This window comes from Benincasa hispida, unplaced genomic scaffold (genome assembly GCF_027475165.1).
Source record: "Benincasa hispida cultivar pf3 unplaced genomic scaffold, pf3_genome.v1.1 HicScf1401, whole genome shotgun sequence".
Taxonomy (NCBI): domain Eukaryota; kingdom Viridiplantae; phylum Streptophyta; class Magnoliopsida; order Cucurbitales; family Cucurbitaceae; genus Benincasa; species Benincasa hispida.
Window position 1 is genome coordinate 24,487 of NW_028325745.1, and position 25,337 is coordinate 49,823.

Here is a 25,337-nt window from a genome sequence, read left to right on the forward strand (position 1 = left end):
CATTTTAGAGTTTCTCATATTCATACAACCTTGAGTTTAGCGATGTTTTTACTTCAATCAACTCAGTAGATGGTTTATATTACGTCATTATTTATGTAAAAATTCTTTTCCTAATGGTTAAAATTAAAACTACGTAACTTATTCATAGAAAGTTAATGTAAAAAATTACTTTGCTAAATGCTAAAATTAAAAACTACGTATCATATTCATGCAAAGTTATAATTGTAATGGGATAAAAAGGATGTTGATACCTGTTTGTAGAAAATCGTTGTTACAACTTTATAATATTTGCTTGAAAGAGGAAGTTTTTTTTGGTTCCTTGATAAACATATAGCTACCGTTCCTTTTAAATTCAAAACCATTTATAAGCCCTCAAGCAGGTAATGCCGAAAGAGGGAAAGAGGGAAAGAGGCTATGCGGGGGAAGGTGGGGGAGGGGGTGATCCAGACAAAAAATTCATGGTGATGGTCCTTTCTGAGAAAATGCAAACGCCATCCTTCGAATACTATCTGTTTCCTTTCGGCTGGGGAAAACCTTATCTTTACATAGCGGTTCGGCAAAGATACAACTAGATATGACAAAAGGATGTGTCATTTTTTTATATATATTTCTAAAAAATGAGGATATTGATATGTTGATACATTTTTTTTTCTTTAAAAGAATCTAGGATATAGATAAATTTAGCATACAAGTTAAAAAATAGAATACAAGCATTGAAGTACACTACAAAAAAAGTAACATCTAAGATGTTGAAGTACAATAATTAATAAAAATGCAATAAAAAAATGACTATATTGCAAAGAAGAAGAAGATAAACGAAAGAACTTCTTTATTGAATGGTTGAAGATATCCAAATGATTTATATTTTAGTCGACTTTGTAATCTAGTTTAGGGTTTGGTCCGTTATTTTATTTATTTTTTTAAGTTTTGGACTTGAGTCGTGAGCTTTTTAAATAGATTGTCTAGTTTTAGATTAAGAAATATTGAATGAGTTGCTTGTTTTTTTGTTTTGTTTTTTAATATGTATAGAAATAGATACGTCAAATCGTGTGTCAGATATGTGTATTTGGAAGTATCAATATCTGATACGGATTCTTTACCTCACCTGAAGTATCTATACTCTATAGCTTGTGGCAATATAAATGACTGGGTGCTAAGTACATTATCATTTCAAGCGTTAACAAATTGTTAAGCATTAAAACATAACAAAAATACAACGTTTTTCATATATGCTCGAGTCACCTGTCCAGTGTTGCAAAGGGGTTTTCTAAAATTACATCTGAAATGTTTTAAACACATTTCTAGACATTACAACAGTGACCGGTACTTGATACATAATAAATCAAGTTGAGATGATAATCACATCAAAGAGTGACTACAAATAGAGTCAACACTTGGATGACACTATAACTGATATATTTTAAATGTATTGAAATAAACAGTAACAAAATTACAAGATAAATCAAGTGTTTCATGGTACTTGGACCCTCCCTTCTAAGGATCTCTCTCGAGCTCTAATCCACTAACTAAAATAATGCATGCATTCTCCTTTTCCACTCTCCTATTTATAACATAATACCATAAATACCGTATTAACTAATTACTAATATACCCTTACAATGCTTTAACAACATTCCTACCATATGACTACAAATCTTTAAAGTTCATCATGAGAGTGTCCTTTAGTTGAAGTAGATTTAGGTGAGTACTCTAGAAGGTACCTTGTGGCGATTGATGCCTGCAATGCTGCACCATAAGGAAGAACATCTTCATTTACTATATAATAAGGTGAATGTCCTTGGTCGAACTTTCCTACAGTTTCATTTCTCATCCCAACAAAGTAGAACAGTCCTGGAATCACTTCACCATAGAATCCAAAGTCTTCTGTTCCCATCAATGGTTGCATATCAAGGACGTTCTTGGTACCCAACATGTCGCCTGCGACGGTTTGGAAATGCTTGTAAAGATTTTGGTCATTCATTGTAACTGGAAAAAAAGGCTTTTGATCTTCATCGAACTCAACAGTGGCATTGCACCTTTGAACGTTGGCTTGTTTTGTGATAACCTGTCATTGTTTTTCCAAGAAGGAAGAAGCATTATGAAAGTGAGTTTTGAGTGTTGAGGCAGCATATTTCTAGGAATCTACCTCTACAATTCTTTGTTTAAGTTGGATGAAGCTTTCTTTTGAAAATGCCCTGAAAGTGCCTCCAATAGTAACAGAGTCTGGTATGACATTGAATGCACCACCGCCTTGAAACTTTGCTATTGTAACCACCTAAAAGATTCAAACATGTTTCCTAAAATGCTAGGAGCTGCTCCCCTCTCGTACGTATAGAGACAAGAGTGTTTAATTTTAAACAACATCGTTAACAAAAATAGAAAGGTAAACAATCATAGTGTTTCATTCCCAAATTAAAATCCATGTGGAATAATAGTAAGTTTACAACGACTTTTGAAAAATGATTTCAGCAAAGAATTTTGAGAATTGTTTGATTGGTTACACGTACGTTTTACTCGTCTAGAAGACATAATCTCACCATTAATCCAGTCTCATCCCTTGAAACTCTGACTCTTTAAGCCAAACAAGGAGAGGATTTAACAACTCTACTCACCAACTCTTACTCCTTGGGTTAAACATATCCTTAGTGTGTTCTAAGACTTACAACATTTTAATAACAAAGAGGTATGGGAAGAATCTCAAACTCAGATAAACCATACCAGAAATTAAGGAATTACGCTTTGAGGAACACAAAACTTAGGACTTTCCACTAGCCACGACAATTGCATTGACAGAGTATAAAGGAATCAACGAAATTTTCCCACAATGTAAATGATGGCTTCTGAATAGTTGCAGTGACTATAAGCCTGAGAAATCTTTAGAAAGAAACAATACCTGTGAATCTAAAGGATCAGCTTCGCGCGAGACAAGATGTTGCAAACTGACAATAATGTTGGAAGCTGCTAAAATTGGGTCAATTGTGTGTTGGGGTAGAGCAGCATGACCTCCCTTACCACCAATAACTGCCTCAAAGAAACCACTTGCAGCCAGAATAGGACCAGGCTTGGAGATCACCATACCAAAAGGATGCCTGGAACTTACATGCAACCCGAAGATGGCATCAACATTATCCAGTACTCCAGCCTCTAACATTTTCTTTGCTCCCCCACCTCCTTCTTCAGCTGGTTGAAAAACAAGAACTACTGTTCCCTGTTAAAATCAGGATCCTCAACAGAAAAAATTTAGAATACCAGTATGAACAATATCTAAGCCAGTCACAAGCATAAATATAACATCTTGTTCCGGTAAGAAGAGGCCGCTTAATAATCTAATTATGCGGATGATAACTGTCAAAAATAAAAGAGTAGGGAAGAGAATAACAACACAGTTACGTGGAAACCCTAGTCCAGGGAGAAAAACCACGATAGACACTGATTTTTATTATTAATTCTGATACACAAAGTACAAGAGAATAGGCCAAATAAATAGACTAGTGGGAAGTCCTAGGATACACATAATTACTAAAATGCCCCTAGGGTTACAAGCTGCTTTTTCGACACTCCCCCTCAAGTTGGGGCGTAAATATCAATAAGACTCAACTTGCTGACATAGTAATTAAAGCTTTGTCTCAGTAATCCTTTTGTGAGCACATCTGCAATTTGCTGATTTGAGAGAACATAAGGAATGCATATACTTCCGTTGTCAAGTCTTTCCTTGATGAAGTGCCGGTCGATCTCAACGTGTTTTGTTCTGTCATGCTGAACAGGATTATTTGCAATACTTATTGCTGCCTTATTGTCACAAAACAGTTTCATTGGGAGCTCATTGTCTTGATGAAGATCTGACAACACTTTCATCAACCAGATCTCTTCACATATCCTTAAACTCATAGCCCGATACTCAGCTTCTGCACTACTCCTGGCCACAACTCCCTTTTTCTTGCTCCTCCAGGTCACAAGATTACCCCAAACAAATGTGCAATACCCTGATGTTGATTTTCTATCAACAACAGACCCTGCCCAATCAGAATCAGTGTAGGCTTCAATGCAGCGTTTATCAGACTTCTTGAACATTAACCCCTTACCTGGTGTACCTTTTAGATATCGAAGGATGCGTTCAACTGCTATCATGTGTTCTTCACAAGGAGCCTGCATAAACTGACTGACGACACTCACTGCATATGAAATATCAGGTCTCGTATGAGACAAGTATATCAATTTTCCAACTAACCGCTGATACCTTTCTTTATTGACTGGATCACTGTTACTAGTATTGTTGAGCTTTGAATTATATTCAACTGGGGTGTCAGCAGGTTTGCACCAAGTCATTCCCGTTTCTGTTAGAAGATCAATCGTGTATTTCCGTTGGGACACTGAGATTCCGTCTCTAGACCGGGTTACTTCCATCCCGAGAAAGTATCTTAACTTCCCAAGGACTTTAATTTCAAACTCTTTGGCCATCTTTGCTTTGAGTTTCACAATTTCAACATCATCATCACCGGAGAGCACAATATCGTCAACGTACACAATGAGAACTGCTACCTTCCCTGAAGTTGACTTCTTTGTAAAAAGTGTATGATCTGATGCCCTTGGGTATACCCTTGTCCTTTGACAAATGTGGCAAATCTGTCAAACCAGGCACTTGGAGACTATTTCAACCCATATAGCGACTTTCTCAGCCGGCAGACTCGCTGTTTGAACTGATCTTCAAATCCGGGAGGAGGATTCATGTAGACTTCCTCCTCAAGTTCTCTATTGAGAAAGGCATTCTTTATATCCAGTTGATGCAAGGGCCAATCTTTGTTAACTGCAACTGATAGCAATACTCGGATAGTATTGAGTTTAGCTACGGGAGAAAATGTCTCGGAGTAATCTACCCCAAAGGTTTGAGTAAACCCTTTGGCAACTAACCTGGCTTTGTACCGATCAACAGTCCCATCTGACTTGTACTTTATAGTGAAAACCCATTTGCACCCAACCGTCTTGTGCCCTTTAGGTAGGATCACCTGGTCCCACGTTCCATTTTTCTCCAGAGCTCTCATCTCCTCTATAACAACAGCTTTCCAAACTTCAGTTCCCATTGCTTCCTGTATGTTACTCGATATCACCCCTGCATCTAAACTAGTGGTAAAGGCCTTAAATTCTGACGACAGGTTACTATATGTCATGTAACTATGCATGGGGTACCTTGTACATGACCGAATACCTTTCCTCAGGGCTATTGGAAGATCAAGAGAAGCATCATATTCCTTCAAACTGTTAGAATTTCTATTGTGATCACTAGTCTCCTCTTCCTGTTTCTCATCTTCAGAAATCACACCTTTTTCACCATTATCTTTAGTATCACTCACATTTTCTAGAGCTGTGTCTGAATCGTCATTCACTGTTGTCTTCCCATCTGCTATAGTGGTGCTATCAACACCTTTCCCTCTTTTTTCCTCTCTGCACTCGTTAGTACAAGTATCAATCTCATTAATTTCAGGAATACATGTACCTGATGTCGGGTTTGACTCATGGACCGGAGCCGGAGATGCAACAAGTGACGCTGTTTCCTTCCTGAGATTTTTCCTATAGTATGTTATCCATGGGACTTGATTGGTAGGAAGGATAGGACCAACATGTTCGGAAATAGGGGCAGACTCCAAGGGAATTGTATATGTGGACCAGTTAGTCTCTTCACTAGAGGTCTCCCCCTGAAGATGGCTAACAGGGAAGAAGGGCTGATCTTCAAGGAAGGTGATATCCATGGAAACAAAATATTTGCGAGAGGATGGGTGGTAACATTTATACCCACGCTGATGAAGTGAATACAACAAAGGTGCATTTTTTAGCACGGGGGGTAAATTTCGTGTGGTTTGGACCGTGGGAGTGAACAAAAGCAACACAGCCAAAAACTCGAAGTGGTACATCGGAGACTAAACGAGTAGTGGGGTAGGACTCTTTCAAATAGTCTAATGGGTTTTGAAAGTTGAGGACTCGGGAAGGCATTCGGTTGATTAAGTGACCAGCAGTAAGGATGGCATCGCCCCATAGGTAAGACGGGAGTGATGTGGATAGCATTAAGGACCTAGCAACTTCCACCAAATGACGATTTTTCTTCTCTGCTACCCCATTTTGTTGGGGAGTGTAGGCACACGAACTCTGGTGGATAATCCCTTTGGAAGTAAGAAACTCCTGGAAGGAAGCGTTAAAGAATTCCCGCCCATTGTCACTTCTCAAAATACCAATCCTGGCATTAAACTGGGTTTCCACAGTGACATAAAATTGCTAGAATACAGATAACACCTCGGATTTATCAGTGAGAAGAAAGACCCAAGTAAGCCGAGTGTGGTCGTCTATAAAAGTGACAAACCAGCGTTTCCCTGTGGAGGTTGTGGTTGGTGAGGGACCCCAAACATCACTGTGGACTAAGGTGAAGGGTTTGGATGGTTTATAGGGCTGGGAGTGAAAGGAGACACAACTCTGTTTGGCACGAATACACACTTCACACTTTAAAGAAGACACATTAATATTGCGAAATAAATGTGGAAATAAGTGTTTCATGTACTGAAAGTTCGGATGCCCTAAGCGGTAATGCCATAACAGAAAATCATTCTCAGAGGTAGAAAAATTTAAGGAGACAAGGCTAGTCCTATAATCATTCCTAGAGGAAACATCATCAGTTAGGAAGTAGAGTCCCCCATCGTGCCGGGCAGTGCCAATCGTCGTCCCTGAGCTTAGATCCTAAAATAAAACAGAGTCGGGTGAAAAAACTGCCTGACAATTCAAATCTCTTGTAATCTTACTGATGGATAACAAATTATATGAAATTTTAGGAACATGCAAAAAGTCCAGCAAAACCAAACCCTCAAACGGAGATAAATCCCCTTTTCCTGCAACAGGTGCGAACGACCCATCTGCAATCCTAATTCGTTCGTTACCAGCACTTGGATAATATGAGAGAAACTGATCAGAGGTACCAGTAAGATGATCTGTTGCCCCTGAGTCAACAATCCAAGGTTTTTTTACCGTTCACACTAATAAGACCAAAAGACTGTATATTGCCTGACTGGGTGATGGTACTGATTCTAACCGTACTCAGGCTGGTCGTATTGTCAACTAAGGGAAACACAGACAGGATATTTGTAGTAGGTAAAATAGGGAAAGAATTTACCGGGCTTTCATCTGAGTATTGGGTCGAGCCACAACCGGTTGGAAACGGGGCAACCACTAACGGCTGGAAGGAAATCGACGGTTGGAAGGTAGTCGTCGGCTGGAGGCAGTTGTCGGCCTGTTGTTGGTCGAATGCGCCTAAGGCAGAATCGGAGAGGTCCTGTTCACTTTGCCGAACGAGTGGGTTCGCCGGATCTGATGCGAAAACCCTAGGGTACGTCGGCGCAGTTGAGTTTTTGCAGGTCGAAGCCGAAGCCCTAGGCTCGATCGGAAGCTGTCAAAGGTCTGAAGCCCTAGGCGCGATCGGAAGCCCACCTTATTCGTCGATCGGAAGCTGCAGGTCGAAGGCGCGATCGGAAGAGACTCTGTCTGCCGAAGGGTTGCTGCGGATGCGGACGTCCCCGATCGGAGCCAGATCTGGTCCGCCTCGCGATGGGTCTGAGGAGTTGCTGCGACCGTACCTAAGGGATCAGTTGACGACGGCGCGAGACGAGGCAGATCGGCTCTGTTTGTGTATTCTTCAGATCTGTCCATGTGCGGCTCCCATTGATGGCGGCTTTCTGTTGACTGCAACTGGACGGCAAAAATTAATTCCGATAAGGCAGCTTGAAAACACTCCTTTACCGCGGCTCGAATTGCAGTTTTCATATCAAAACTCGAAGATCCACCAGCTGAAGGCGACTGTGGATGGTTCTCTTCCATAATGGTTAGGATTTCGTCCTCTTGCTCTAATACCATGTCAAAAATAAAAGAGTACGGAAGAGAATAACAACACAGTTACATGGAAACTCTAGTATAGGGAGAAAAACCACGATAGACACTAATTTTTATTATTAATTCTGATACATAAAGTACAAGAGAATAGGCCAAATAAATAGACTAGTGGGAAGCCTAGGGTACACATAATTACTAAAATACCCCTAGGATTACAAGCTGCTTTTTCGACAATAACCAATCATTTAGTTTCTAAAGCCCTCGCTTATCACCTGTGGATAAACAATAAGTAAAAATATGCCTCAACCAGAATGCATTCCATGAACTCGGAAATGACTTAAAATTTTGGGCCCAAATGGAGTTTGACCGTTTTCTGGAAATAAGTTCTTCAAACCCTTTTGCTAGCATCAGTAAATCTTTTTTTCTTGCTTGCTTGCTCCCGCTTTTCCCTCTCGCTCTCTCTTTTCAGTGATAGCTATTTGTAAGGGTTCTAATAGGGGAATCCTGGGAATATCGATGCCTTATTAGTAAGTAACTAGCTAAAGATGGATTGGTTATAAATAGGAGTTTGGGTTTGTAGAGGGTGGTCATATTTTGGTTAGTTAATCCTTAGTGGATTGGTTGTGCGAGAGACATAACCTATTGATATTGTAACTTTTTTGGGACGTTGCAATATAGTTATCATTAGTGTTTTCATATATTTTTTCGTGTTTCGATACCTAACACTGTTTCAATGTTTTGTGAAGGGGATTGCACACAAAGGAGAGGGAACAAAGGAAGCGAGAGCTAGAGGGGAAAGACGGAGGGAGAAGCGAGAAAAAAAATGGAAAAGATACTCTGAGACTAGCACAGAGTTGTGGATCAATCTATCCAGAAAAAGAAAAAGAAAAAGAAAAAAAACTCAAATTTCAAAACGACATGAACAAAATGAGAGTTGTAGGTATATGTATGTGACAACTCTAGCATCTCCAACTTAAATTGTTAAAGCAATCATAAAAATGTAATCTCCATATCCATTATCCAACGACACAAGTTTCAAGTGGAAGAACAAGAACCTGTATTAGATGGCGGTGCTGTTGAAGAATCTTCGCAGCCCCTAGAAGCATAGCAACATGAGCATCATGGCCGCACGCATGCATCTTTCCAGGAACTTTGCTTTTATGTTCCCATTCTACGCCCTCCTATATAACAACAACATCTTCAGGGGTATGTTGAGATCCCCTTAGAAAGATCATGGACCTCACACTCTTCTTATGATGGACGAGCTACTCATCTTTTTGCCTTTTTGCCAATTGATTTTGAGATGTAACAATATTATCCAGTGTGCAACAATGGGCAAAGTTCATGAGAGCAAATAGCCCTCACTCCTCAGTTTCAAAATCATCCATATAACTATTGAATTTCATAATCGCATTCAAACAAAAGAAACAGAAAGAAAGACCGAGACTCTAAAATTTTGGGTATGAAGTGGTACCTGAAGGGCTAGAGCATCCATGTCTGCTCGAATAGCAACAAAAGGAGGGTTTCCATTTCCGATTAATCCAACGACGCCGGTGATGGCCACTGGATATTCATAAGAAATGCCTAAACGGTCAAGCTCCGCTCTGATAAGCTTGCTGGTCTCAAATTCTTCGAAACCCAGTTCAGGGTTCTCGTGTATTTTCCTTCTGACATCAACCATCCAATCAAAAACCTCTGGATGTTTAGCATATTGAAGGAAAATTGAAGGGATTTGAGATAACTCATCTGGGTTTGGAGAAGAACTCGAGGGAATTAGCAGTGGGATGAGGAGATGGAAAATGAGAATCAAATTCAGCCAACTGTGTAAAGGCATTGGTTTCGATGTAATGGTATGTGCAATGATTGAAAGTAATGGAAATGAATATTTAGTGATGGAGTAAATGGTGGAGCGAATGGCCTCCCAGCATGAACAGAAGCTGTTGAAATGTGTTTGCTTTGACGAAAGTGTTTGTTTGTTATTATTATTTTTTTAAGTGGTTAGGTTTACTTCAGTCAAAATATAATAAATTAATGGTAATATGAAAAATGGGCTCTATTGGATTATTTTGGCTATTTTTACTTGTATTTTACTCTGGTATTGATATTCAAACTTCCAAATCGATAATAAAAAATTGCAAACTGATTGACGAGCGGAGGAGAGTTGTCATTATTGTTATTGTTACAAAGAAAAAATTATGAATTTTGGCATCTTCACTGTTACCGTAACCATTATCGTTACTGTGTGACCCTTAGATGTAAATGTAACAATAATGGTAGCAGTAAATGTGGTAAAATTTATAACTATAAGTAAATATGATAAAAAAACAATCTAATTACATTTGCTATTATGACCCATTACGATTGATTTATCAATAGAATTTCATTATGATGACACCAAAATTTTTATTACAAATTGGTAAACGTGACCTTTGAATAAATTCATTACCTATAGATTATGTATGTGACTTTAATGTACATGTGTGAAGTAGTGATTTTAGAAAAAGAGATTTAAGTATAATTGATTTTATACCATCATATTTATGTTTGGTTCTAAATTCTTAAAATTGATTTTAATTATTATTATTTTTTCCAAAAGTGAAATTAGAGCAACCAAACTACTTAAAAGGATATTTCTATTTTTATTAATTTTTTTCGTTTAATAGTTAAATTTTGGAAAAATTGCACAAACCACTTCTGAACTTTCAAGTTTGTTACAATCACACCCTTTAACTTTTAATTTGATCAATTAGCTCACTTTAGTTTAGTAAGTGTTGCAATCAAACACTTTTGTTGGTTTTATGGTAAAATAGGAAGGCCAAATTTGTCCATTCACAAATATTTAAAAGAAAAAAAAGTTTATGCTGAAAATTAGAAGAGTTTGAAGCCTTAGCCAACGATTGTCTTGGATGGCGACAACATCGATCACTTGAAGAAGCTTTTCAGGTTCTTGATGGGTTATAGTCGGAAAGATCCGGAGAAATGGTCAAAAATTTGAAAAATCTAGAAGCGACGAAGCATCGGCTGAGATAAGAGATGAAACTTAAAAAAAAAAAAAAAAAAAAAAAGGAAAAGAAGAGAGAAAGAGTCCTGAATAATCTCAAATCAAATTTTAAATAATTTTTAACAAAATGGATATTTTTTTTATGGTCTTCCTTTTTCTTGATCTTGGTCTTCAAATCCCCTAAGTGAATAGTACCACAACATCATCGCTGTAAAAGAAGGAATCACGGAGGAAGATAGATGGTGAGAGAGATTGGTAGAAAAAATCTAAAGAGAGGAAGAGACATTGAGTTGTTGCGGTTGTTGGCAATCTAAAGTGAAGGGAGAAGAGAGAATAGGGAGGAGGAAGGTGGAAGGTGGCGAACAACAATTGGATGGAAGGCGATGGCACGATAATGCTAATTGACTTAGGCCTTTTCTGGTGTCGTTTATTTTTCGAAAAGAGCTAAAAATCAAAAGAAAATTTATAATTCCGAACTATTCCTATCACTACAGAGATGTAGCAATAGTGATAAGTTCGGGTCGATTCGCATGAAAACACAATTTGTTTCGTTAGGCCAATTTACTAGTTATAGAGGTGAATGAGGGGGTTTTGGTGTGGATAGAGATAAACATGCAAGAAACTAAAATCAAGCGGGTAAATGTACCCAAGGATCAAAGATTCTAGCTTTTGGGAGTAATTGGGTTCCTATGTAATTTCTTATCATCAGACTATTTTTATTAACTCATATCGATCATGCTTTACACAACAACAGCTTGACTCACCTTAACAAGCCTCTACAAAAACGAACAACTAGCTGAGATCGAATCATGTGAGTCACCTAGTATAATTAAAACCTCTAAGAAGCTCTAATTAACTAAATGTGGTCAATCCTACGGAATCCTTAGCGGTTGTGAAGAATCAATTATATTTGCATTAAGCCCTAGGTTACTATTGTGTGGTTAATTAACCGGAAAGCCCACCCTAATTAACCTAAGTTCTTTGGAACAAATCAAATCAAGTATTTTAAGATTAAAGGTTAGACTATAAACCCTAGAATACAAGATTCAATATTTGCTACTTAGTGACTTTTGCTAGATGGAGAATCAAGACATCGCATAAGCCTAAAATCTTTAGCATTCGACATACATTCAAAGGAAATAGTGTCAATCGAACCAATAAACATACATAAGAGTTCAGATGGATTCAAAGATGCATAAATCAGAACATAAAGTTAATTCGGAGAATTCTCAAAATCAATACACAAGTTAACTCCCAAGAATAAGAAAAATTTACCTCAACATCTTCATAGACAAAGGATGAGGAGGAAAAGAGTTCAAACCCATGAAATACAACCCAAAACAAATGTAAAAACTAACCCTAAGATGCTAAAAATATGAAAGGAGAAGAAGGAAACGGAGCTCCACTTCGGCCTCCATGGAATTTAACATCCTCCCCCAAAAAATGAAAAGAAACATTTATAGACACGAAAGAGCGCAACTGCACTCTGGCTTTTTGGTTGAGCACGCGCAGTGTCGCCGAACTTCAGAGTGCTATAGGGTAGCATCGCGGTGCTTTCGCCTAGGCACACTACTGCCTTTGAGCGTCGAACGCAGTGCATAGTAAGCATCGCTGCTCTTAGGTGCAAGGGTAATTCAGTCATTTTGATCCCTTGAAGCCCCAGATGCCCGATTTCACTTTTGATATCTCCAAATCTACCCTGAACAACACGTACACTCCAAAATGCATGATTTGCTCGAATTCCTACAAGAATAGATATTAAACCATTTAAAACATAACAAGTAAGCTAGATTAAAGACATAAAAATAACTCTTTTCGAGAGCTATGAAATACCCCCAACCTAAACTTTGCTCGTCCTCGAGCAAGGCAAACAAAATACAGACATGAATCATGTGATGCAAATGAGCGACTCGAATCCCAAGGCTAAAGATAGCAAACTATTCACAAAGATAGGGCCATTCAAATGCATGCACTCAATTAAGAAATTTAAAACTAATTTTTTATCCCCTACGTGTGTGTGCTTAGTCTCCCCTACGTGTGTGTGTGCTTAGTCAATCCTATCTAGTTCTTTACTAGCTCGGTAGGGTTTTATTCGGTCCTCAACTCGTTTTCCTCCTACTTTGGCTTGGAGGATCAAGTATTAAGCTTCCTAGACCCAAGATGGCAATGTAAAACTTAAGGGAACTAAACTTTTATTCTACTTTTTTTTTTCTTTTTCTTTTTTCAATACTTTGCATAAAAAAGGAACCCTTATCTAGACTACTCCACCTTTATTTTGGATTATCCACACAGGTTGCGTGAAAGACATCCAACTACGAGCAACGTATTCTTTAAAGGTTCCAAAACTTACTCATTCCTCAAGGACACTTTAGCTCAGAAGGAAACTACGAGTATCATAGTCACCCCAGGTTAATCACACCCCTAAGAAAAATGAGTAATCTTCTTAAAAAATATCATACAACTTACTTTTACTCTACAACATGCTTGCCTTTTATTTAGCATACAACAAGCTTTTACTTTACAAAACAAGAGTTTGGCAAAAACCTAAGCATGCATTACTAAGTTGAGCTTCGGTTACTTAACAACTATCACATGGACCTTTCGGGGTGACAACAAATGTATGGATCAAATAACTCAATCCTAAGCATTCAAAACCACAAATAAGACGACTATGTGCTCAAAATATGCGAGGGAATTAAGAAAAATTTTTAAATTGTCCCAAAATCATGCATACATTTTGTGAATCATAGAAAAAGCAAATAGAAAGTTATCTAAAACCTATCATAGAAAGTAAGAGTGTTTGTGGGTTGGGTTGGATTGAAGACTTTTTAGACCCAACCCAATTGTTCAAGTTGTAAATTTCTTCAACTCAAACAACCCTTATTAAAAAATGAACCCAACTAATGTAGGGTTACTTTAGGATCTTACATGGTAGTTTAATCCTTTTGTATCTTATTTGTTTGTTTTAATCCTTTTTTGTTTGTTTGTTTTAATCCTTTTTTCATTTTAACATTTAAGCTTAGATGTGAAAAAACCTTTCTCCTTTGGGTCTATTTAAAGGAAGATAGGATTAGTTAGTTGTTAGGTAGTTTAGGTTTGAAATCACCCTTTCCCTTTGGGTCTATTTAAAGGGAACTTGTTATCATTTCATTCATCATTCACGTTAATAAAATTCCTTCTTCAAGAATCCTCTAAGAAACTCCCTTCTCTCTCGTAAATGTTTGCATCGATTGATATTAGAGCACCCTCAATTTAGGGTATTATGGTGACCAAGAACACCAAGAATTCCGATCCCCCTACTGCTGATGCGGAAGCATCTTTATCTTCTCCACAATCCCTCAACTGGCACTTGAACAATGTGGAAGCTGCACTTGAAGAACAAGGCTCTCGACTACTAGATGTACAATCTAAGATGGTTGGTTCAATGGCAACGATGGCTAGAATTCAGCAAGTTGTAGAATTCCTCACTCAATAAAAGAGAAAGAACACTACTGTCATTATCCAAGAACAAAATTTCAGACCTTTGCGTATTCAAGAAAAGGATAATCTAGTTCACCTTGCTGTTGCCACCGTCCAAGAACAGAATTCCAACTCTTTGAATATTCAAGAACAAGTTAATTCGTTGTACCGTGAGTCTGAACGTAAATTCTTACCTCATGCTCGACAAGAAAGAGTCATCTCGAGAGTATCAAGATTTCAAGAAACGCAACCTCAATTCGATAAAAGAAACCAAGATTGGGATAGAGCTCTTCCAAGACCTCCATTTGGGATTGGTCAAAAAGGACAATTGGGAAGGAATGGGCAGAACCATGTACAAAACCAAAAGAATTTTCAGCAAAGACACCTCCCTCATAATATTGTAGGTTTGGATTCTTCTGATGAGGAAAATCTTGGAAATCTAATGCAAGATTATTACCGAAGATACTCTCCATTCCAAGAACATCTTCCGTACCAAGAAAATTTCCAAGATCAGCCATATCATAGGCAAAATGATTAAGAAAATTTTCAAGATTGGCATCATCCTCAAAGAAATTATGGCAGACAACCTTAGAGACAAGATGTTGAATACAAGATGAAAATTGACCTTCCATATTACAACGGGTGCACAAACATTGAAGTTTTTCTCGATTGGGTAAAAAATATTGAATGTTTCTTTGATTACACGGGAACTCCCAAAGATAGGAAAGTTAAGCTTGTGTCCTTCAAACTAAAGAGTGGTACTTCCGCTTGGTGGGACCAAGTCCAACACGATCAAAAGATGTTTGGAAAACTACCAATTGAGAGCTAGCCAAAGATGTTAAAACTCATGAAGAAGCGATTCTTGTCGGCCAATTATGAAAGACTTCTCTACAACTAGTTTCAACATTGCAAGCAAGGTATATGGAATGTTGAAGAATACAAGGAAGAATTCCATCAACTTAGTGTTCACAAGAACCTAGTCGAAAGTGAAGACCAATAGATTGCTAGCCATATAGATGAGTTGCGGTATGATATCAAAGAAAAGCTACATCTTCAACCATTGGCTAAGCAGAGTTTGTTTCTTATGCCACGATAGTGGAAGAAGATGAAACTCTCAGGCAAAAGCATTGGCTTGGAAAGAAACCCACTTGGGATAAGTGCTCATCATCACAACCAATGAAGGCTCAATAAGATGCAATCAAGGCTTCCAACCAAAATGTCTCGGCTAAAAGAAAAAAACCTTTAACGGCTAGGGTAGAAACTGAACAAAAAGGGAATCTTTCTTCTAACTCAAAAAATAATCCTCATAATCTGCCTAACTTGGGAAAATATTTTAGGTGTGGCCAAACCGGTCATCTCTCTAGTGATTGCCCATAAAGGTGAACTCTTACAATCCAAAAAGATCAAGAAGACTAAGAAGAAGATGATTATGATGAAAAAGAGGTTGCTAACAATGTTGCTTATACGGGGGCCGATGAGGGAAAAGCACTATCATATGTCATCCAAAAAATTTTGCTAACACCATCCATGACAACAAATCCACAAAGACATGAGTTATTTCGAACTCGTTGCACAACCAAAGGAAATATTTGTAACATAATAGTGGATAGTGGGAGCACCAAAAATTGGTGTCCAAAAAACTTATGCAAACCCTCAAACTTAAAACGGACAATCATCCTAGCCCCTACAAGGTCGGATGGATCAAAAAATGAGGTGAAATACTTGTAAGTAAAATATGCACGATACCTCTTTCAATAAGCAATCACTACAAGGATCAAATTGTATGTGATGTACTGGATATGGACACTTGTCATGTCTTACTTGTTAGACCATGGATGTATGATAACTAAATCATCTACAAATGGTGTGAAAACACATTTGAGTTCGTATGGATGGGAAAAAAAGTTGTCTTGTTACCTCTCAATGCTCTTATTCCACAACGTAAAAAAAGAGGGATGCAGCAAGCTCAAGAGACCTTTGTTCACAATCATTTCTCATAAGAAAGCAGTATCTAATGCTGCCAAATTCACTATGACACTCTTTATTAAAGATAGCCCTGAGGCTTTGGTTGATAACACTGTAGACAACAGGGTTATTAAACTTTTAGAGTCTTATCCTTCCCTTACCCAAACTTCTAATGACGTTCCACCTCTTTGAGCCATCCAACACCATATCGACCTAATACTGGACTCAATTTTACCTCACATACCTCACTATAAAATGAGCCCAAATGAATACAAAGCTCTCTATAACATAATTGAGGAACTTCTTCAGAAAAAACACATTCAATTGAGCCTCGGCTTATGCACGGTGCCTGCTCCATTAGCTCCAAAAAAAAGATAGTTCATGGAGACTTTGTGTTGACAGTCGTGCTATTAATAGAATTACAGTCAAGTACAGATTTTCCATACCTAGAATCTCAGACTTGTTAGATCAATTGGTCGGTTCAACAGTATTTTCTAAGATAGACCTACTTAGTGGCTATCACAAAGTTCGAATACGGCCTGGTGATGAAGGGAAAACGGCATCAAAACCAATGAGGGCTTATTTGAATGGTTGGTGATGCTTTTTGAGCTATCCAATGCATCAAATACATTCATGCGGCTTATGTATCAATCTTTCTTCCTTTACTAAACAAGTTTGTGGTTGTAAACTTTGACGATATTCTCATCTATAGCAAGACGGTCGATGACCACCTCTCACATTTAAAGGAAGTATTCACTGTCCTTGCTACTAATATTTTGTATATAAACCTTAAAAAGTGTGCTTTTCTATGTTCCGACATCTCTTTTTTAGGTTTTATCATCAATGATCGAGGTATTCAAGCTGATCCTTCTAAAATCAAAGCTATTACCAATTGGCTAATTCCTTCAACGGTTATAGAGGTTCAATCTTTCCTTGGTCTTGCATCTATCTATAGAAAATTCATAAAAAAAAACTTCAGCACTAATGTAACCCCATTAACAAACTGTCTTAAAAAGGGTAAATTTGTTTGGGATAAAAATTCCCTAAATATTTTTAAGACACTTCAAACTAAACTAGCTCATCCACCTATGCTAACGTTATCGGATTTTAATAAAATCTTTGAAGTCTATGTTGATGCTAGCGGTATAGGTATAAGTACAGGCCTTTCACAATAAACCCACCCTATAGAGTTTTTTTTTAGTGAAAAACTAAGCTTAGCTAGACAAAAATGGAGCATCTATGAACAAGAATTATATACCTTAGTGAGAGCTTTACACCAGTGGGAACATTATTTAATAGGAAAGAAATTTGTTATCCTCACTGATCACTACTCCTTAAAATTCATTCACTCCCAAAAAAACATCAACAGAATGCATGCTAGGTGGATATCCTTCATACAAAAATTTGAATTTGTTATTAAACACAACTTGGGAAAAACTAATAAAGTAGTTGATGCCTTAAGCAGAAAATCCAACCTTCTAACCCTATTGAAAGGTTCCATTATAGCCTTTGATCACCTACCTGAATGCTATGAGCAAGACATGGACTATGGAACTATTTGGACATCATGTTCCTCCATGAATCCCCTAGAGACTTCCATATATTAGATGGATTCCTCTTTCGCGGCAATCAATTATGCATACCACAAGGCTCCTTAAGAGAGGCAATCATTAAGGAAGCTCATTCAAGTGGCCCCTCGGGTCATGTAGGAAGAGATAAAACTTACTTATCTTTATCTGAACGTTTCTATTGGTCCAAACTAAGAAAAGATGTCTACAATTTTGTCAAACACTGTTATACATATCAAATATCCAAAGAAAACACTCAAAATTTTAGACTTTACATTCCTCTTCCAATTCCTACGTACATGGATTTCTTCTTAGGACTACCTTGAACCCAAAGTGGTTATGATTCTATCTTCGTTGTAGTTGATAGATTTAGCAAGATGGCTCATTTCATTCCATGCAAGAAAAACTTATGCTCTAAACATTGCTAACCTTTTCTTTAAAGAAATTGTTAGACTTCACGACATTCCTACAACCATTGTTTCTAGATGTAAAGTTCATGTCTTTCTTTTGGAAAAATCTTTGGAGGAGGTTTAGGACAAACTTAAAATATAGTCCCATAAACCATCCTCAAACAGATGGTCAGATCGAGGTGACTAACAGAACACTTGGTAACATGCTACGATGTCTAAGTGGAGATAAACCTAGACAATGGGATACTTCACTAGCTCAAGCTAAATTTGCATACAACATGCAAAACCGATCAATAGGGAAGTGCCTATTCGATATTGTTTATACTAGCTCTCCTATAATTACATTTGATCTTACAACTCGTCCTTCTTTTATTGATATCAGTTATGAAGCTTCTGTGATGATCGATCGAGTGCAAAAAATCCATCAGGAAGTCATTGAAAACCTAGAAGCTGCCAACAAGAAGTACAAAATAGAAGTTGATTTCCACCATCGAACAATAAGCTTCAAACCAGGAGATTCGGTCATGATCTGCCTCAATAAAGAAAGACTTCCTAGAGGGGCTGCAAACAAACTTTCATAAATGAAATTTGGACCTTTCACCATCCTTGAACGCCTTGGAGAAAATTCTTAAAAAGTAGACCTTCCCCCCAGACATGAATATCAGTTCAACATTTAATGTGGCAGACATTATATAAGGCTCCATAAGACTTCAAACTCTCAACTTAACTCGAGGATGAGTTATTTTAAGGGGGGAAGAACTGATGTAGGGCTACTTTAGGAATTTACATGGTTGTTTCTTATTTGTTTGTTTTAATCATTTTTCATTTTAACATTTTAGCTTAGGTGTGACAAAACCCTTCTCCTTTGGGTCTATTTAAAAAAGGATAGGATTAGTTAGTTGTTAGGTAGTTTAGGTATAAAACCACCCTTTACCTTTGGATCTATTTAAAGGGAACTTGTTATCATTTCATTCATTATTCACATCAATAAAATTCCTTCTTCAAGAATCCTTCAAGAAACTCTCTTCTCTCTTGCAAACATTTTCATCACTAACCTAACCTGACCATAAAATATTTGGGTTGGGTTGGTTTGGGTTATTTTGATCATTTATTTAAAATTTTATTCTAGAAAGAAGTAAAATATAAATACGTAAAAATTGAAGGAACTCGTTTTTCAGAAAACCTATGAGCAAAAGCGGATTGTCCAAATCCCATTTCGATTGAAAACAAACCTTTACAGTAAACAGTACGGGTTATGCATCATAACATAAAATTACAACATGCTTTCTAATAAGAAACAGAGTTCAAGTGATTATATCCTTGAAGAACTCTTCTTCACCAAAATCCCTCAAATTGTCACGAACACTCCAAACAATAACAAGAACTCGAACCAAAAGAGGAAGGACACTACTACTTGGTTTCCTTAGTATTCTTAGGGTGAGAACCCAAGAGTGGTGGACTTTGGCTATTTTGGATAGGAGGGAGTTTGTGAGTTAGGAGGAAGAAGACGATTGAGGAAGAAGCAACACTATCACATAGAGAAGTTCTTCAATCGTGTAGTTCAATGAGACTATCGTATAGGCTTTGTTTGTTTTTCATGAATCTCTCAATGGAAAAATAAAATCTTATTTTATTTATCCCAATTTGTCACAAAACCACCTAACTTCCCACTAAGGTGGTTAGAGAGAAAAAGGGAATTAATTATCCAAATAATTAATAATATAAATAAATATGATAATCAACTTATCATATTATATTTATAACCTATAGTTTTAATATTGCATCATATACAATATAAACTATAGTTCTTTTTCTCTATTTTATGACATTTAATATAAATCATATTTATATTAAATTTAACAACTATGAATCTCATTCATAAATAATATAGTTGAATCACATTCAAATATTTATTCCTCTAATTAAACTATAATGTATCAAATACATTATGTCAATTATATCATATGTAATTGAATCAATTTAATTATATTATATATATAATTAAATTCCCGCCTAGTAATTTTAACAATTCAAATTAACCAAAAAACTTATTCTCACCTAAATCCTTTTGAGCTACCAAGGGGACCTTATGGACCGATAGCTTGAAGCTCCAACGGTACGTAAATAATTAATTAAACTCTTCAATTACATTATTCACCATCTGTTAACTATCGGACACTCCACTAAAGATCGACAGCTGCACTCTTCGCACTGCAAATATATTTTTGTGTCCATTGGATATAACCAATCAACAATACGATGACCTTTCACAAATTGCTCGTAAGTACAACTAGGCCAAATTATCATTTTGCCTCTGTAATTACCTCTAACTCTTTAAGTACCACTGATTCCTCTAATGAACAATAGATCATAGTCCTACTATGACTAAATCCCTCTCGAGCCAGGAGAGGGTGTTGTGCCACATTGTTCAAGACCCCATATCTACTCTTAAGGGAGCAATTTATCTACTTACCCTTACTTCGGGGAAGGAGTGAATTCCATCTTGTGTAGCTGAGTTCCCAGCTCCCCAACTAGACGAAACCCCAAAATAATAGGCTTATTGAGTGGGCGATCTGACCAATCTCACCCGTACAAATCAAAGGACCGCCCTCATAGGCAGGCGTTCATAACTCGCTCAGGATTAAAATCATGTTACCTATGGTCATCCTAGTTAAATGAAAGTCTTTATTATGAACAATCTTATACAAACTCATTTGTATAGAATATCCCTACTCGCATGTCTAATACATGAATTATTAGGATCAGATCATTTATAGCACTTTACAACATTTGTAACATTTATAAAGCGGGTCATACTCGTAGTGTCACCAGGATAAGGTACCTAACCTTATCCATATACTACAGATCATTTAGGTTATCACATAAACATGATCCACCTGTATATCTCACATACATGTTTAAGTTACGATGATAAGTTTGGATGTTAGTTTATTGGTTTGTGGGTAATACAACTCAAATATTATATATTTCACAGACAAAGTAAATAAAATATCAAATATTATTAATCACATACAAGTTTGTTCATACAAGATTTATAAACCATAGGACCCTACGAGATTTAGGGCATCCAACAAAAATCTGCTTTGATTATTTTCATATATTGAATTAAGATTAACAACTCAATTTTAATTTATATAATGAAAATTTTCTTTTCAAAGTGCTAAGAAACTCTTTTTAAGAGTTGTTGGAGAATAAATTATTCAAAAAATAACGAAACTAAATGAAACTAAAATCAATATATGTATAAATAATTGTATTATAAGTAACAAAAAATATATATTTTAAAGTTAATCATAAGTTCGGGTTGATTTGGGTTGGTTCGGGTTATAAGTGAACCCATGAACCAACTCAACCCATAAAATTTTCATTGATTTGAACACAACCCAACCTAATGAGTTGATAACCCAACCCAAACTGCACGGACTGGGTTGGGTTGATCAATTTTTTTGGGTCATCGGGTTATTCGAACACCCCTTATAGAAAGTCGTCATCACAATATATGCATAGCAACAATCATATCAGTAGCTTAACCATAAAGTCCGAGCTCAGGTGCTCAAAGACTTACTAGACATGCATATATAACTATTACTCCCAACCTAAAATGATATATTGTCTCAATGTATCTCTAATCTCAACCTGATGAAAATAAAGACAATGGAACAGAAAACCTCCCTGTAAGCATTTTCATGCACAGTCTTTGAGGTGTGGTAGCAAGGCTCGCCTCTCGAAAGATGCTCTTCTCTTCTAGGGGGTCCCTACAAAATAAAAACAATAAGCTAATCTAGAAATAAAATAAAAGAAAGTAGTAAATTTAATCACATGGCTTCCTCTAAGAAGGGTGAATTCATAATGTTAGTTGCTCGACATGACCTATCCTTCTTTCAAGGTACGAAGAAATTCTCGTATTTCTTCGAACACTTCTTACTTGAGTTGATGTAGCACTCAATGCTCCAAAGAAACTCCATCTTCTGAAGGGAGCTAGGCAGGTCGAATTTTGGCTTTTTTGTATATCTGAAAAAAGGAAAAAAGAAAGAATCAAAAGACTCAAGGGACTTGAATGAGTTCAAAATAGAAAAACACATGACATACTCTTGAGAACAGAAAGAAGAAAACTAAAAAATATACAAAATACCAGATGATGAAACAGAGTAGGGTTCAGATTCTTCTTCTACCTCGATGACTAGGGTTGACCATGGTCTAAGGTGAAGGGATTGGAATTCACCGCAGCGGAAACAATTGGAGCATCAATCTCTAAATTTTGTTCTACAAAATACACAATATTCAGAGTGACAGAAACCATAAAAAAACATAAACCTAAGCATACTTTCTATAGTTCAAATAGAGAGGAAGAGATTAAGGTTTTTGAAAGATGGATAATGCTTTGGTTGTCACAGTAGATTTTAACTACTGTTTATGATATACCAAAGTTTTCCATTAAGCTCTTTAACCAAAATCCTATTATGCTAGCTTAGTAAGCATATACATGTCATAAGAACAGTCACAACTTTGGCATTGGATAGGTTGAATCTTCTTATAATTTTCTCACAGTAGTTAGCTTGACTGAATTTTAGGATAGAGAAGTTTCTGTCTCTTGTGATTTCAATCCCAAGAATCTTTCTTGACTGACCCATATCCTTCATGTCAAATTTTCTTTTTAGGAGAGCTTTGATATGTGGTAAATCTTCTTTAGAACTCCCTGCTAGCAACATGTCATCAACATAGAGAAGTAGGTATACCTTGTCTCCATAGAAGAATGAATTGACATAGGCACATATATCATAGGGACTTCTTTGGAACCTAATAGTCTATATGTAGTCATTAAACCTTATGTACCAACATTTAGGGGACTCTTTAGATCCATAAATAGACTTATTTGGAAAAATATAGAGGTTCTCTTTCCCCTTTACCTTAAATCCCTTAGATTACACCATATATATAGTTTCATCTAAATGTCCATGTAAAAAGGCAGTCTTGACATCTAACTGATCTAGTTCAATGTTGTTTTGAGAAACCAATGATAATAGGAGTCTGAAGAGGTCTGTTTTATCATTAGTGAAAATATCTCTGTATAATCTGTTGGGTTTTATGCCCTAAAACTCATAGGTAGAAAGTATAATTAATTGACCATCATCAATAAATAGTTATAGATGTTAATTCAATAAATGTTATTATGTTGTTTTCTATTTTTTCTTAATAACCCTAAATCCAATAGACTAACATCCAAGACTATCTTATGAGTCTTGAACTGTATGTGGAGATATACATGGATCAATGTTCAAGATACAACCTAAAGGATTATAATATAGGGATAAGGTTGGGTACTTTATCCTGGTAAAACTATGAATACGACTCACTTTGTATTTGATACAAATGCAATGATCCGATGTGTTTGTGTAGGTGACATGCAAGCAAGGGTATTCTATGCCATGAGTTTGTATAAGACCAAACCGCAAAATAGTAACCACTAGATGTAACACCGCTGACTAGTTAGGTTTCTATTTCACTAGGATGACTTAGGCAACTTAGTCTTAATCTTGAGTATATTATGAACTTCTGTTCATGAGGGGTTGTGCTTTGGTTTGTATGGGTGAGAGTGACTAATTCACCGACTCAATAAGCCTACCATTTTGGAGACAAGACAGAGTGGGTAGCTGGGAACATAATAATACAAGATGGAATTCACTCATTTCCGTCTTTAGGATAAGTAGATGAGTGCTTCTTTAAGTGATGTCTCCGGGACTTGAATAAAGGGCCTTACCTTCTCATTGGCTCATGAGAGTTTCTGTTTATTGGTTAAACCACAAACAGGTTGTTCATTAGAGGAGCACTAGTACTTAAGAAGACATAGGTAGCCAAGGGTAAAATGGTAATTTGACCTAGTTGGAGTTACGAACACTCGTGAAGGACTAACTTGCTATTATTGGTCTACATCCGTGGACATAAAAATATATATTTAGTGAGAAGAGTGCAGCTGTGGATCTTTAGTAGAGTGTAACCACAGTTAACAAATATTGATTAACTTGGTAAATGAGTTTAGCTAATTAATCTCATATCATTAGAGCTTCTGAGCTACAGGTCCACCAGATCCCCTTGTTAGCTCACTAAAGGATATTAAAGATGAATGATTTGAGTTGTTCAAATTCAATTTGAGGAAATCGTATATTAATATGATTAATATGTAATTGATTATGAATGTGATCTACAATTCAAATTAAGTTGGAAAGAAACATTTGAATGAGATTCAAATAATTAATTTAAGTGAATTAGATTCAAAAAGAAATAATTAATAATTAGAGAGGTGTTGAACATAGACATACGATGTTTATGATAATTAAATATATATACACGATAAATTGGATTTAATGTATAAATAGTTATTTAATTAATGTTCTAATTAATTAAATAAGTGTTATTTAATTAATTGTGCATAAGAAAAAATTGGAAAAAAAAAACTTGGAGAAGGGGGTTGACCCTTCTCTATATAAAGTTTTCCTTATGGCCCTTTTGAAAAAAGATTCATTGTGCAAATTTTTCCCTAAGCCACAAAAAGAAATCCTCTCTACTCTCCCAAAGGTTTTTCCTCCCCAACCTCTTCCAATAGTTGGATACTACCTATCCTTCTATTGGAATCATTGAGAATAACAAGGTTATTCTCGTGGTCTTATTCAAGATTGTTCGATGAGACGTTCGTGTTCAAGATCGTTAGAGGAGTCGTTCATTGGAATATCGAGAGGATTGTTCTAGGTGAAGAAACTCGTCTAAGGAGAACCTTGAACAGAAATGGATTGTCCAAATTTCATTAGTTATCAAATAATAAGTTTACAGTAAACATACAAAAGATATGTATTCAAAATAAATTACAACATGCTTTTACAAGAAAAAGGATTCAAGATACGTTACCTTTGAAGACTTTTTTTCTTTGTGAAACACCTTCAAATAGTCACGTTCCTCGAAGAACTTCTTCATTGAAAACTGAATGTAACCTCCCACTTTCACTCACGATTAAGGAGAAAACCATCAACAATTATCTCATAATTGTTTTAATTATAA

The 25,337-nt window shown here is 36.5% G+C and overlaps 1 protein-coding gene across 1 annotated transcript; it reads right to left on the reverse strand.

The window, feature by feature from the left end:
- Positions 1–1,399: 1,399 nt before the first annotated feature.
- Positions 1,400–9,805, reverse strand: LOC150031207 (IAA-amino acid hydrolase ILR1-like 4). The gene is made up of 5 exons (XM_090309231.1): positions 9,338–9,805; positions 8,919–9,044; positions 2,894–3,208; positions 2,147–2,275; positions 1,400–2,065 (listed from the first exon to the last, which is right to left on the reverse strand). The coding sequence occupies exons 1-5, from the start codon at positions 9,695–9,697 to the stop codon at positions 1,658–1,660; spliced, it is 1,338 nt and encodes a 445-aa protein (XP_090165357.1). The 5' UTR covers positions 9,698–9,805; the 3' UTR covers positions 1,400–1,657.
- Between the last annotated feature and the right edge of the window lie 15,532 nt (positions 9,806–25,337).